At 48.6% G+C, this 13,855-nt stretch overlaps 1 protein-coding gene across 1 annotated transcript in view; it reads right to left on the bottom strand.

Moving 5' to 3' along the window:
• LOC105499759 (glycine receptor subunit alpha-4) overlaps positions 1-13,645 on the bottom strand; it is a 23,044-nt gene extending 9,399 nt beyond the window's left edge. Inside the window, exons 1-7 of the mRNA XM_011772549.2 lie at positions 13,108-13,645; positions 9,876-10,006; positions 9,519-9,586; positions 9,058-9,281; positions 8,852-8,934; positions 7,156-7,296; positions 4,063-4,277 (exon numbers count right to left, since the gene is read on the bottom strand). Coding sequence (XP_011770851.1) covers positions 4,063-4,277; positions 7,156-7,296; positions 8,852-8,934; positions 9,058-9,281; positions 9,519-9,586; positions 9,876-10,006; positions 13,108-13,178 — 933 coding nt within the window. The 5' untranslated portion in view covers positions 13,179-13,645. The remainder of the gene's footprint in view (positions 1-4,062; positions 4,278-7,155; positions 7,297-8,851; positions 8,935-9,057; positions 9,282-9,518; positions 9,587-9,875; positions 10,007-13,107) is intronic.
• Between the last annotated feature and the right edge of the window lie 210 nt (positions 13,646-13,855).

The raw sequence follows: 13,855 nt of genomic DNA, 5'->3' as shown, positions 1-13,855 counted from the left end.
AATACCTGCAAGATCAATAATGAGGTAATTACTCATCATTATAAAAGGATGGCCATGAAGGTCCTTAGACCATCAAAGGAAAAGACACTTTAAGCACTAGGAAGAAAGTCCTGTTAATGATAAGTGTGTCAATAATACATCTCGAAAATCTTGGCTGGGCGTGGTGGCTCATGCCTGTAATCCCAGCACTTTGGGAGTCTGAGAGGCAGATCACTTGAGCCCAGTGGTTTGAGATCAGCCTGGCCAACACAGCCAAAACCCATCTCTACTAAAAACACAAAAAATTAGCTGGGTGTGGTGGTGCATGCCTGTAATCCAAGCTGCTAGGGAGGCTGAGGTGGGAGAATTGCTTGAACCCGGGAGGCAGAGGTTGCAATGAACTGAGATCGTGCCACTGCACTCCAGCCTGGGCAACAGAGTGAGACTCTGTCTAAAAAACAAAAACAAACAAAAACTCAGGAATCTGTCCACTCACTATCCTGGCACATCTGAAGGGTTGCAAGTTTTCTGAATGGTCTCCTTGCATCTACTCTTGCCACCTCCAATCTGTTCTCCAAACAGCAGCCAGAGTTGTTTTCAAAATGTAAATCTGATTATATCACTCCCCTTCATGATCCTTCAGTGGTTCTCCATTACCCTTATAATACAGTCTATGCTCCCCTTATCATGATATCTAGCCTTTGCCTACCTGTTCATTTCATCACACCCCTTGTAATCTGCTGTGGTAAACTATTTCTGTAGTTTCCCAAAGAGCCAATCTCCTCTATCCTTTTTCTCATTTGCCTGGATAACTTTTACTTATCCTTCAGCTTTCACTTTAGATACCACATCCCCTGGGAAGCCTTCCCTAATCATCCCAGTCTGTGTTGGTTGTCCTGCTATATGTGCTCAGGTTACCTACAACTTCTTAGCATCCATCACATACCTGGCCATTCCCTCAACTAGACTGTGAGCTCTTCGATGGCACAGACTGTTTCTATCTCAATCACTGTTCTGCTTCCAATGCCTAGCTGAGTTTCTGGCCTATAGTAAATATGTTTTTGAATGAATGAACAGATAGACGGTTTAGCAACATGTGATGTGCATATCTGCTGGTTTCTGCTTGCTGTCTACCCTCTTTACCACTACCTGCCCCAATAGCTGTAGGCCATTGAGATGATAGGGTCTAGACAGAAGTGGCTCCTTCCCTGCTGCAACTTTAGGTCTAATCTCCTAGCCTCTGGAAGAAACTTCCATTTAGTCCTTCCATCCTGCTTTGAGTTCCCTGCAGTTGAGGGGATCAAAGGCTCAGCAAAGAGATGGTAATCAGTGCCTTTGGTGGCACCATAAAGGCAAAGTAACAGTTGTTTCCTGGGAACATGAGGAATGGTCACCCCAACTGAGTTCCCTTACAAAGTAAGCCTCTGCCACTCTCATTCTGGACACTAGAGTTGTATTAGGGGGTGTGAGATTGGTGTGGCTTTTGGAAGCCCCTAGACTGACCTCATGCGGCCCCCACCAAACTTAATGTTACACAAACTCAAGAGTGAGCAGGTAGTCCCTGGCTTACTGAGTCCCTTGCTCTGAGGGGCTGGATAATGAGGCTATTTAGTTCAGGGTGCAGGCTTGGATATTTTGCTTACTGGCCAATGAGGCCATAAAGAAGTCATTAAAATTTGACAAGAAGGTACCAAATGCTGCAAACAACCCTCCAACAAAGACTGTTTTTTCCAAATAAGGAAACTAAGTGATTCCTGGGAGCAGATGGATCATGTTCACTCACAGGAGGGAACCAGAAAAGGAAGTTCTCTTGGCAAGAATAAGGCATAAATTTCAGTACCTCCCTGCTTTAGAGATGAATCACCTTGTGTGGCAGAGGTAATAAACTAGGGCAGGGTTCTTAGGTCTGAACTACTTTTCTGCTTCTGGTCTCCTTACAAGACCATTATCAAAACACGACCATCACAGCCTGGTCTGACCGTGTAGCCCTTGCCTAACTCCAGCCTGCCTCTCAGAGCCTTGTCAATATCCCTGTCCATCTAGGAAACACATTTACAGAAAATGATCTCTAACAGCGTTTCCTGGGACATGTGATTCTGATCTGAGTTTCGTCACCACTTATCCCTATAGGGCTTTGGACCACCTCAAAGGGTTTCTGACAACTCAAAAATAATTAGGGACGATACCAGCTGCTTTAGCCCCAGATTCATCACTCAGTTTTTTCAACCCTGACACCTGATAATTATAACAATAGTTAACATTTATTGAGCGATTATTATGTGCCAAACACTGTCCTGTGTGTTAATATATTATATTTTGCAATAACCCTATGGAACTGGTAATATTCTTTTTTTTTTCTCTCTCTCTCTCTCTCGAGACAGAGTCTTGCTCTGTTGCCCAGGCTGGAGTGCAGTGGTGCATCGGCTCAGTGCAACCTCCGCCTCCCAGGTTCAAGCGATTTTTCTGCCTCAGCCTCACAAGTAGCTGGGATTATAAGCACACGCCACCACACCCAGCAAAATTTTTTTTTGTATTCTTAGTAGAGATGGAGTTTCACCATGTTGGCCAGGCTGGTCTCACACTCTTGTCCATGTGATCCGCCTGCCTCGGCCTCTCAAAGTGCTGGGATCACAGGCGTGAGCCACCGCACCCAGCCGGAACTGGTAATATTCTTATTCCCATGTTACAGGCAAGATGATTGAGAGGTTAAGGAATTTACCTAAGGTAAATTATTAGTAGATGATGAGCTTGGGAGACAAACCCAAATCTGCTGATCCCAATCTCCTATTCCTAATCAATACCCTACTCCCAGCCATGTAGCACATTCATAAATTCACCATGGATGTGTGAAATTACCTGCTGTGTAAGCCCCCAGTAAAAAGTCTTCTTAGGAACAAGCACTGAGAGATGGGAGATCATAGGGCCTGGTTCCCAACAAATCAGTGCAAGAGGGAATATATTCATTGTAAGATCCACAAGGAACTGTGTTGCTTTTGCTTCCTGTTATTTCTTTTTTTTTTTTTTTTTGAGACAGAGTCTCGCTGTGTCGCCCAGGCTGGAGTGCAGTGGCCGGATCTCAGCTCACTGCAAGCTCCGCCTCCCGGGTTTAGGCCATTCTCCTGCCTCAGCCTCCCGAGTAGCTGGGAACACAGACGCCCGCCACCTCGCCCGGCTAGTTTTTTGTATTTTTTAGTAGAGACGGGGTTTCACCGTGTTAGCCAGGATGGTCTCGATCTCCTGACCTTGTGATCCGCCCGTCTCGGCCTCCCAAAGTGCTGGGATTACAGGCTTGAGCCACCGCGCCCGGCACTTCCTGTTATTTCTACATGACAAAGTTCAGTGGCTGGTACATAGTACATGCTCAATAAATATTTATTGAATGAATAAATGGCATTGCTCCCTGATTTGTTCAGAGCTTTGCTGACTGTAAGGACTTTGAGGTGACCTCTAAATTCCCTACATGAAGACATGAGACAGGGAGAATCTGTGCCCAGTCCCATCAGCACAAATCTTCCTGCGTAATCAAAACATCACCGGGCCCAGACAACTGGAGTCCACTGACTTTAATTGCTATTTTCTACCTCAATTTTCTCATCCCAAAAGAATGGATACTGTCTCTAGAGCGCTTTGTGATAGTTTCTAATTTCTGATACAGTAAGACGACAGAAATTGGTTCAAAACTCTGATATTCTTTTGGTTGTTTCTTACAAGGCATGATCTTAAGAAGGTTATTTTACCACTCTGGGCTGTATTCTCCTCATCTGTATCATGAGGGAGTAGGACTTTCTACTTGCTGAGGATCTTTTGACCTTGGACACGCTAATATTTCCTGAAGAGAGTCAAAGTAAGGCACTGTCTCTCCTCATTCCCTAGGCAGATAGCATCCCTAACCCCAGCCTCCACATTGTCAACAATGTTATTAGCAGTATATTACAGGGAGAGAGAGAATGCAGGACACCAGCTCTTGCCCAGTGGGTCTTCTCAACCTTAAATCCAAGGTAAATGGTGAGCAGGAGGGCACATTGGGATGAATGGGAAATGGGGTGCTCTATGGCAAGCAAGTTCCCTTGCATGTCTCTTCACCTTAGGCAAAGAGGCCCGGGAGCCAGAGCTCTGGGTGGTCATGGTGAGCACGGTGGTGATGCCCAGGCCCACACGGGCAGGGGCAGCATCCATGTTGATCCAGAAGGAGACCCAGGACAGGATGACGATGAGTAGGCTGGGGATGTACATCTGAATCAGATAGTAGCCCATCTGCCGCTCCAGGTGAAACTTTACCTCGATGCAGGTGAATTTCCCTGCAAGGACAGAGGTGAGGAGTCAGGCCCCAGGTCCCCAGTCTGTAGCTGAGCCTAAGGGGATTAGGACAGGAAGAGGGCAGCCCTCTGCTGACCAGCCTCTGGGCACCTCAGCTGGGCCAATGAATGAGCCTTTCATAATGGCCCCAGGCAGCGCCAGATGTATATACTAAGGAAGCTCTCAGAACGACCATCAAAGACTTGGCCTTTCGCTCCCAGCACTTTCATTTCCAGCAGAAGGCCTTTCACAAGACGGCACAGCAAGAGGATAAGGAGCAGGAGGGCTCCAGAGTCAGACTGCCTGGGTTTGAATCCTGAACCTTCCACTGTGTGACTTTGTGCTTTGAGCTTCAGTTTCCTTGACTGTAAAACAGAGTAGTGATACCAACTCCATCACTGGGCTATTGGAAAAATTAAACAAGATAATGTATTTGAGGTGTTTGACACATAGGTAGCTGTTACTATTATCATTATTAACAAAGCAATTGGCTTAGACTCCACTTAGATCTCAGCAGCCATGCTTGTGCTTGCTAGTGCCCCAGAAGCTCTCTAGCAACAACAATTCACTGGGATAAACACTGCTTGTGTCTTAAGCAAGTGAGAAGAGCCAGATAGCAAACATCTGAAAACCGCCCAACAGAGACCAGCTCCAGACTGCGGGGAGCGGGTTCCCATAGAGCATCAGGCCTTCTATTCCACCAGCAAAAAGTGCATTGGCCCAGGCACACCAACCAATGCTCCACCTCCTTTGGCAACCTTCACTTTACTCTGATTTCCAGGGCCCTAGGGCTGAGAAAATACTAGCTCAGAGCTTCTCTTGGAAGCAGAGGCTCAGGATAATCCAAGTGAAAAGGAGAAGGTGCATATATTGTTATTTTATTCTGGCCTAGGTCTAGTCTTATCAGGCCTACTTGATTCTTCAAAGCCAGTGATTTCGTCAATGACTGATTATGGTTTTGACACATTGTATGATGCTGTGACCTCTTACTGTTCCCTGAATCCACCTCACTTCATCCCACCCCGGGATTCTTGTCATGACATGCCTTTATTAGGTACCCATATTTTCTTTCCCTTCTTTCCTTCTTCTTTTTTTTTTTTTTTTTTTTTTTTTTGCAGTAGCAGTTTTGTTTTTAATTCCAAAATTAAAGCTTGTTTAGTATAGAAAAAATGAGAAGTAGAGAAGGGATAATAATATTCATAAGCTTATATTTATCAAACCCCTACTAAGGACCTGACTTCATATACTTTATCTCATTTAATCCTATAGCAACTCTTTGGGGCAAGTAAAATTATTATCTCTCATATTACAGATAGGAATATGGAGGCATGAAGAGATTAAGTTATGTTTCTCAAGGGCACTCGACTAGTAAATGATGGAGCCAGAATCCAAACTCAGCTCTATCTGCCTCCAAACTTCTTGCTTTTGTCTGTTGTATCACATTACTTTAGAGACATTTAGTGCTATTTCCACCCAAAGTTTTTAAATGCATGCTTTTGGTTTATTTCTTTTACCATAATATAATCATTCTGTGTTTATACCTCTGAATCTTACCTTTTTTCACTTGTACTTTCACACATTGATATAAGCACCTTGTTAACCATCCCTTTTAACGTCTGCATACTAATCCACTAAGCAGACACACTATGTAATTTACTTAACCTCTGCCCTATTGGTGGATATTTAAAACAGTTCCAAGTTTTTGCTAATATAAACAGTCACCCAGGAGCCCCCTTGGGGTCAAAGGCCAATGCAGTATTTTGGAATATTTCCATATAATACATTTCAAGGAGTAGGATTCCTGGATAAATAAGTAGAAAAACAATTTTAGCTTCTAAAGTTTCTCAAAGCATGTTCGCTGGACCACCTGCATCAGAATCCTCAAGATGCTGTTAAAATGCAGATTTCTGGGCATCACTCCAAGAATAGGTAACCATAATCAGAATCTCTGAGAGGTAGAGCCCAGGAGCCAGCATTTTAATATATTTAATATATTCCCCAGGGGAATATAATGAACACCAAAGTTTGAAAACCACTGATCTATATACAGATTGCCAACCTTTTTACTCCAAAAAGTTTGTATCAATTTTCATTCCCCCTTGTATTTTCTAAATTCAATGGCCTTTTCCTCTTCCCACTCCCCACACCCCCACATACATGCACACCCATATTCATGGGGCAGTACCCAAAACATATCAGCCCACCATGGAAGTGACGCGGGATCTCCCCTCTTCAGGCTGCTGCCTCTATTTCAGGGTCAGAGCTCCGTGCAGACAAATTGTCAGGGAAAATGTGGAGCCATCAACTCTTAGAGAAGCTGCAGGGGGGCAGATGCTCAGGCTGGGAAAGCAGCCGTTCTCCACTTCTTAGCTGACATTTCACACCTGGGAAGTTCCTGAGAGCTGGCAGTGGTGGCACAGTGGGAGGTGTGGACTGTAAGCTGGCCACTGCCCTCAGGCCTGTTCCCTCTGGGTTCAGCATAGTCACTCCCTATTACCAGATATGGATTCCCTGCTTCCCCACAAAGTTGACCCCAGGAAAAGTGGGAAACTTTCCACCCACTGTCGTTTGCTCTGCAGCATGCGACAGGAACAAGAACATGGACTTTGGAGTTAGAAGGCTTGGATTTAAATTCTAAATCTGCCATTTGCTAGCTATATGACTTGGACACTTGATTTAACTAACTTCTTAGAACCTCAGTTTTCCCTTTCTGAAAAATGGTATTTATAATTGCTATCACAAATAGATAAGTTATATGAAGCACCTGGCCCCATATCTGACATAAATTGAACCTTTGATAGAGGCCAGCTGACTTGTCCCCTTGCCTCACATCTGAAGGTTCTCCTGTGGCTCACAGCCAATAAAGATCCTGGTTTTTACCTGTGTTGTAGTGCTTGGTACAATAGCCTAGATCCTTCTCATCCCGCAAGATAAACTGGGGCAGAGTCAGCCCCTCAGCCACTTGGACAGCAGGAGCATCTTCCAGCCACTCAAACACGAGGTCATTCATGGTGTAGCCAACTGAAAGTGACAGAGATGGCAGAGGGCTGCAGAGTGTGGGTGTTGGGTGGGGGTAGGGGTAGGATCAGAACAGGCAGGAGAGAACAGGTGAGGAGTAAGGTCTGGGGTTTAGGAGCTTCACGCTTATCATGGAAGGGGAAACTTTTCCGGAGAGGACACTTGGTCAGTTGTCTCACGGGCCCATCCTGAGTGGGCAGGTAAATCAGGAAGACTATAGACTCCTACCCTGTTTTCAAGCTTGAGAAAAGCCCAAAGAGAAATTATTTTGGCAGACCTAGAAAGCAGGTCAAGAGGGTTGGAAAGATGTCAAGGAACCCAGCTAGGAGCCTCCTGCCATATCTCAAGCCCAGGGGAGTAAGCATGTGTACCGAACACATGTCTTAAGCTGAGCTAGCCTCAGAGCCAGAGCTTCTGTAACATCACCTCAGGGAGGAGACAGCTATTTATATCCTGCCAGTCATGCATGGGACAATGTGCATACCATAGATCCTAGCCAGGGCCTTGAGTTGGGACAAATTTAAAGCTAATATCTGAACATGCCAAGTTATTCACACATACACAGCAGTTCATGAGGGCTCATGCCACGTATATGACCATATTTGCACATGTCAGGTAGAGATGGGAGCAGAAACACCAAGGCTCACAGACATCCAGTGTTGGGCCTTGACCCAGAGTAGCTCTGTGACTTTGGATAAGTCACTTCCCCTTCTGTAAAACGGGAATTATAGTAGCTGCTCTACCCACTTTTCAGAGTTGCCATGAAGGGATATTGAGAGCCCAGGTGTGAAAGTGGTTTAAGAACTCTAAAGAGCTGACCACACAAGACACATTCTACTCATTACAGTTATTTTATACTGGAAGCAGCCTTATAAGCCTTCTTCTGGGAACATCTAGTGGGTGGCTCCAGATCTAACAGTCTCCCCCGACCCAGGAGATGAGGAGGGAGTGGAAATAAGTGATGTCCCAGCCTTGTCATCCTTGGTTCCTCTGCACTTTGGGCAGCCCCTCCAGGCTGGCACCCCTGCCACAGAGGAGCCCTTGGCTGACCTCTTCATTCTAGGCACTGTCCTGTGCCTAGAACTGTCATCTCCTACCTCTCTACAAAGGTATCTGTGTTTGTGGGGAACCAGGGCTCCACGAGTGCCCCCACCCTGCCCACTTTGGCATTTTTATAGGCATCTTCAATGCCTTAACTCAAGGGAAGTAAAGGTGGAACTACTTCAGGCACTGTGAGAGGGGACATACTTTTGGGCAGAGAAGATGCCGCTCAAATCGCCCCCCAAAACAGCACAAACGCATTTGTGCGTAAGGCTGATGCCTTCCTGTTCCCCAGCCCCATGGAACAGCCAGATCAGCAAATAGTGTGGGGATGAAAAACACACTGTTCTAGGGGTTAGGGAGCCCTGGTTTCTAGTCTCATCTGTGCCAAGAATTGGCTGGGTGTGCTTGAGTAAGTTCTTCCCAACTCTGGGTAGCCCTTTTCGTCTGTGATGTCATGAGGTCGGGTTAACTCACTGTTATTCCAGGTCCTCTGTGACTCTATAGAGACACTTACAACTCTCCAGCTGCATCGTGCAGGTCTGGATGTCCATGGGGAAGTTCTTGAGGTCCATTGGGCAGGACAAAATGAGGGTCAACCTAGTGGGGACAGTAAGAAAGAAATGACTTTGGCTTACTGGGGCCCATCACAGCACAAGGGAACCCTCCTCCCACTCCTCGGTCTTCATCTAAATTCTTCTCCTGGCCATCCACCCGGTGCACCTGATGCTGTAGAGCACATTCCCATTCTTAAAGATGCGCAGTAACTTGTTGTCCGTGGTCACCTCATGGAAGTTGGCCCCTTTCTCATTGGCAAAGAACAGGTCTGGCTTCCAGATAGAGTCCAGCATGGAGGGATCGAGGTCCAGAGAGTCGTCAGGATATTCTCGGTAGGACAGGCGTGGGTCATTCCACTGTTGCCTCAAGAAGACATTTACCCGGTAGTCCTGGGAGGGTGCAGATATGGGCCCATCAGAAACATTGCCATTCCCAGGGGCCCAGCAAGCCTGTATGGGCAGGAGGGCCATGAGGAGGAGTGTTGGAAGCATATCTCGGCCAGTAGGCATTTTTCACTGGAGAAGGAGCCTTCCTTGGGCTGATATGGCAAAAGATGCCAGCTTGCTATCTGGTGGGCTCCTCCCACTCACACTAGGCTGGAAGTGGGGGGTGGGGAGATCCCTTACCATGGTGGTCTCAGTGACGGAGCCGAAACTGTTGATGAAGATGTTGCAGGTCACGTTCACGGGTGGGCCTGAGGGTAACAAAGCATAGGCCATTGGCAGGGCATTCCAGGAGGCTGGGAGCAGCTTCCAGAACTCCCTCCCTGAGCTTCAGGGCAGGGCACTGCTGGGAGAAATCAGTGCCAGCTACACACGCCCATGGGCAATGGGGTGGGGAGGCTTCTTCTGAGCTGTTAGAACTAGCCCTAGCCCAGGACCTCCAGCCTCCTTTCCTTAGGGGAGGCAATAGGGGCTGGCTGGGTAGTGTGCTGCCAAAGGTGGTGGGGAGGGAGGAGTTTTTATAGGATGAAGATTTCTTACCTTTAAAATTGGGTCGAATCCTGGCATCATACCCAGATGTTCTCCCCATAAGTTTGTCTAGGAAATCAGAGGGGGACATGGACTGGGACTCCTTGGTTCCAGATTTGACTTCCTCTTTTGCCAAGGCCACCCTGGACAGGAGAGGTAAAAAAGTCTGAGGCCAGTTATGTGCTGCATTTATCACAGACTCTCCGTTTCCATACCCCTCAGGCAGGAGGACAGAAGATGATGGGTCTCTGGGTGCCATTTGCAAAACGAGAACAAAAACAGCCATAAATCAACACGGCAGCCTACCTGTTAGTACTAGAAAAGTGTTTTCACAGACAGTAGATCTTCTTACCCTCCCAATTCTCAGTGAGATGGGGGTGAGGACTGTCATTCCCATTTTACAGATGAGAAAACTGAGGCTTCAAAAGGAGGAATGACTTGTTCAAAGTCTCAGAGCTAGTGACAGGGTCAGGACTCATACCCTAGGCTGAGGCCTCATCCAGTGTTCTCTTTCTGAAGGTACTTGGAAAACACTCAGTGAGTGATGTCTTGCAGGAAATGATGTGGCTACTACAAAGTTTTGCCTGTCTAGCCTAGTCAAGGATGGGAAGGGCTCAAGGACAACTTTTATTTTTGAGAGTTGGCTTCAGTTGCTTGGGCTTTATGCTGGGCTTCTCAGGAAGTAGGACCTAGCATCTGAAGAGGGAGTTTTGGCTTCTGGCGTGTACTCCAGCAGGAAGCTATGTTTGAGCTACGTTTTAGTTAAGGGCCATGCCACTGCAGGCAGGGGAACTAGTCTTGGTAACTATGGTGGGGAAGCAGGACTCTAGGGATGGGGAAAAGCCTCCCGGTAGGGTAGACATGCTGAGGTCAACTCCCATATTTTCCCTGCTAACAGCTTGATTTTGAGGAAGGAGCCAGTGTGCTTTGGCATAGCTTAGAAGCCAGTCCCCTTTTCCCCTAACAGGTTTCCCTCTAACAGCAGCAAAGCCCCTTCCATATGCCTACTTACCAACTTGCCAGTTAACAGATAAACTAGGGATTAGGAGCTCAGCAAAACCTTGGGGACAGGAGCAGTGCTCAGGGCCGAGCTCAGCTGGACTCCAGGCTGGGCCAGGCACCTCCTGCTCCCTCCTGCCTGCTGTCATTGCTCTATAGCCGACTCCACCACTGTCACTGCTGCTGCCACACTGTGGGACTGAGCAGCGGCGTAACTGCTGTCCTGCTGGGGACTAGTCTTTTTTGAGCCAGTGGGCTCCTCTTTCCCAGTAGATCCACGTACCATCCAGTGACCGATAGAATAATAAAAATAGCTAAGGCACCATGCTAAATGCTTTACACACTCTATCTAGTTTAGTTCTCACATTAGTCCTCTCGACTAAGTATTATGATCACCCCCATTATATAAATGAGAAGACTGAGGATCAGCAAGGTGAGGTGAATGCTTCACGATCATGCAGCTAGTGAGTGGTAAAGCCAGGATTCAAATCCAGAGCTCTTGACTTCAAAACTAGCTCTATCTATCACAATTACTATGGTGCAGGCAGCCCAGGGTGGGCTGCCAAGGAGCCAAAGTAGGGGAAGGTCAGTGGCAGCCCCACCCTGACCTTCTAGAGTCCTGCCTCCTTGAATCTTCTAAGCAAGAGGAAGCCCTTACCCTGGGGACAGAGGCAGGCTCTGAAAATCCGAGGAGGCTGGTGGTGGTGCTGGAGCAAGCAGAAGTCTGTGACTTCACCACAGGATGTCCACACTAGCCAGGTGCTGCTGCTGCTGGCCACCTGCCACCTGCCTGCTGGGAGGCCACATGGTCCTGCACATGGAGAAACTGGACCCTCCCCACTGTCCTCAGCCCCACTCTCAGGTCACCTCTCCTGCTAATCCTAGACCTAGTATCCTGGGACAGGCTATGGGCTTAGCAGTCTTGGGCCCCAGCCCCTGTTGCAGTTCCCTCTTCTGGAGCTAACTTGTCTGAGGACCTAAGAGCAGTCACAGTGTGCAGCCACTCCCTCCTGTCTTTCATTCCCGGAAAGTCCTAAACACCTGCAGGACCTAGGAGGATCCAGAGCTGACAATTTTTCTCATACAAGGTTCTGGGGCAGCACAGGGAGAGAACTCTAACTCTGGTGCTAGGTAGCTGAGCAACCTTGGGCAGGTCACTTCCCATCTCTAGGCCTTAGGTTCCATATGTACAATGAAGGACTTGGACTCCAGACTCTCTAAGGGCCTGTTTTGCTCTAACTGCCTCTGCTTTCCAAGTCCCAGTGGGAATGCTGTTACTGGAGCTTGGGCTTTGAGGCAGCCTCCCCTCCTGGAGGACCTGCAAGGCCCAGTGTGGTGCCCCCTTCTGCCTGCATCCTCCTGTCAACTCCAGCTGTGCTGCCATTCCACTTTGAGCTGCTTTTCACTCTTTAGAAGTGTATTGCCCTGCTCTGCATCCCTGCCTGCCTGCCAGCCAATGTGTCTGCAAACAGTGGAGCAGGAGGCTTCGCAGAGGCAAGCAGCCCTGAGACGTTTCTTGGATTAAGAGGAGGAGGAGTATGCTGTAGTGGCACTGACCCCCTCCACCTTTGGAGGCACTCCTCTTATGACCAGGTCAGCCCAGGCTACAGCCATCTTTCCTGTTCAACTCACCCTGCCAACCTAGGCTGGCTCCTGGTCTAATGAGAAAGGGGCAGTTGGTGGGGGAACATTTACAGGGAGCCCAAAGGATGTCTTTCCTGCAAGCCCAGGAAGTGACTGCTACCTTTTCCCCCTCAAGGAATAGGGAGCAACCAAGTGAGCACAAGCAGGGTGACTGCAGAAGGCCAAAGAATGTCTAGCCCAGCTCCATCCTGATGTGGTCTTGGGCCAAACCCCTGCTACTTGAAGCCTCTTGGGCTGGCAGTTGACAGATGTTTCTGTCATTTTTAGCGATCTCAGCAGTGTGTGGCCCAGATGATAGGGAAACAGGGTTAGGCGGCTGAACAGACACCCTCCACTCTGGGGCTTAGTTGCCTAACCCCTACCCAGGCCTAGGAAACCTCCACCTGTGCAGAAACATTCCCAGCATGACCGGGGCCTTGACATCTCTAATAAGAAGCTCTTGGGGTCCTAACGGTGGGGGGGGGAGGGCGTGTCCTCCCCTGAAGCCCTCCAGGCTGTGGGCTTTGTGCAAACTTAGAGGAAAGTGTGCCAGATGCCCAGGTTGCCCATTCCCCTTGGCTAGTGTTTGCATGCACCTCCTTCTCACCCCCACTCAGCTCACCTGAGGAGGACCTGCCCTGGCAGGGTCCAGAGGAGAAGGAAGGAGAGGGTTGCAGGAACAAGAGTTGTCATTCCGCGGGGATCTTGAAGCCCTTTCTCAGCCTGGCTGCCAACGTGAGAGGGGATATCCCTGCAGGAACGCCAAAAGTACAGAGCCTTTCTCCAACTTGGGCTGCTCGCAAAGAGCCTGCTCTCTCTCCTCTTCTGCCTCTTCTCCTCTGGCCCGTCTTTACCTGCCAGGGGCCAGAACTGTTCCCCTGGAAATGATCCTGACACAGATAACCCTACTGGCTTCTGCTTGGGCTTGCCTTGGGCTCCGGAGGGCCTTAGCCTGCCAGCCGGGAGCTGGAAAAGACTCTCTCTGGGCAGCAATCACTCTCTAAACCCTGAAGAGTCTTGGTGGGGAGGGAGGAGGGAGACTTGGTAGGAAGATGTTTCCTGCCTCCCACCTCCCCCAGATGCACCCTCCGAAAAGCAGCAATTTAAAGGCACAGTCGGCAGCAGCTGGAGTGGGGTTCAGAGCCTGCCTGTGTGCCGGGGAGGAGCTTGGGCTGCCGTGGCTGCTTGGGGAGGGCCGGAGGTGTTCTGTCCAACCTCTAACTCCCCAGCTGCAGGAGGACATGTAAGCGGCCCTGCTCCCCCTGCCCCCCACCTCCCACCCCCGACCAGCTTTCCTTTCATCCTGGAGCCAAGCTGGAGCCCAACAGTAAAGTCCTAATGATTTTTACCAGGGGGAAAAAGACCTGAGA

The sequence above is a fragment of the Macaca nemestrina genome, chromosome X, assembly GCF_043159975.1.
Source record: "Macaca nemestrina isolate mMacNem1 chromosome X, mMacNem.hap1, whole genome shotgun sequence".
Lineage (NCBI taxonomy): Eukaryota > Metazoa > Chordata > Mammalia > Primates > Cercopithecidae > Macaca > Macaca nemestrina.
The sequence above is the reverse complement of the archived record's forward strand: the minus strand, read 5'-3'. Positions and strand labels throughout refer to the sequence as shown.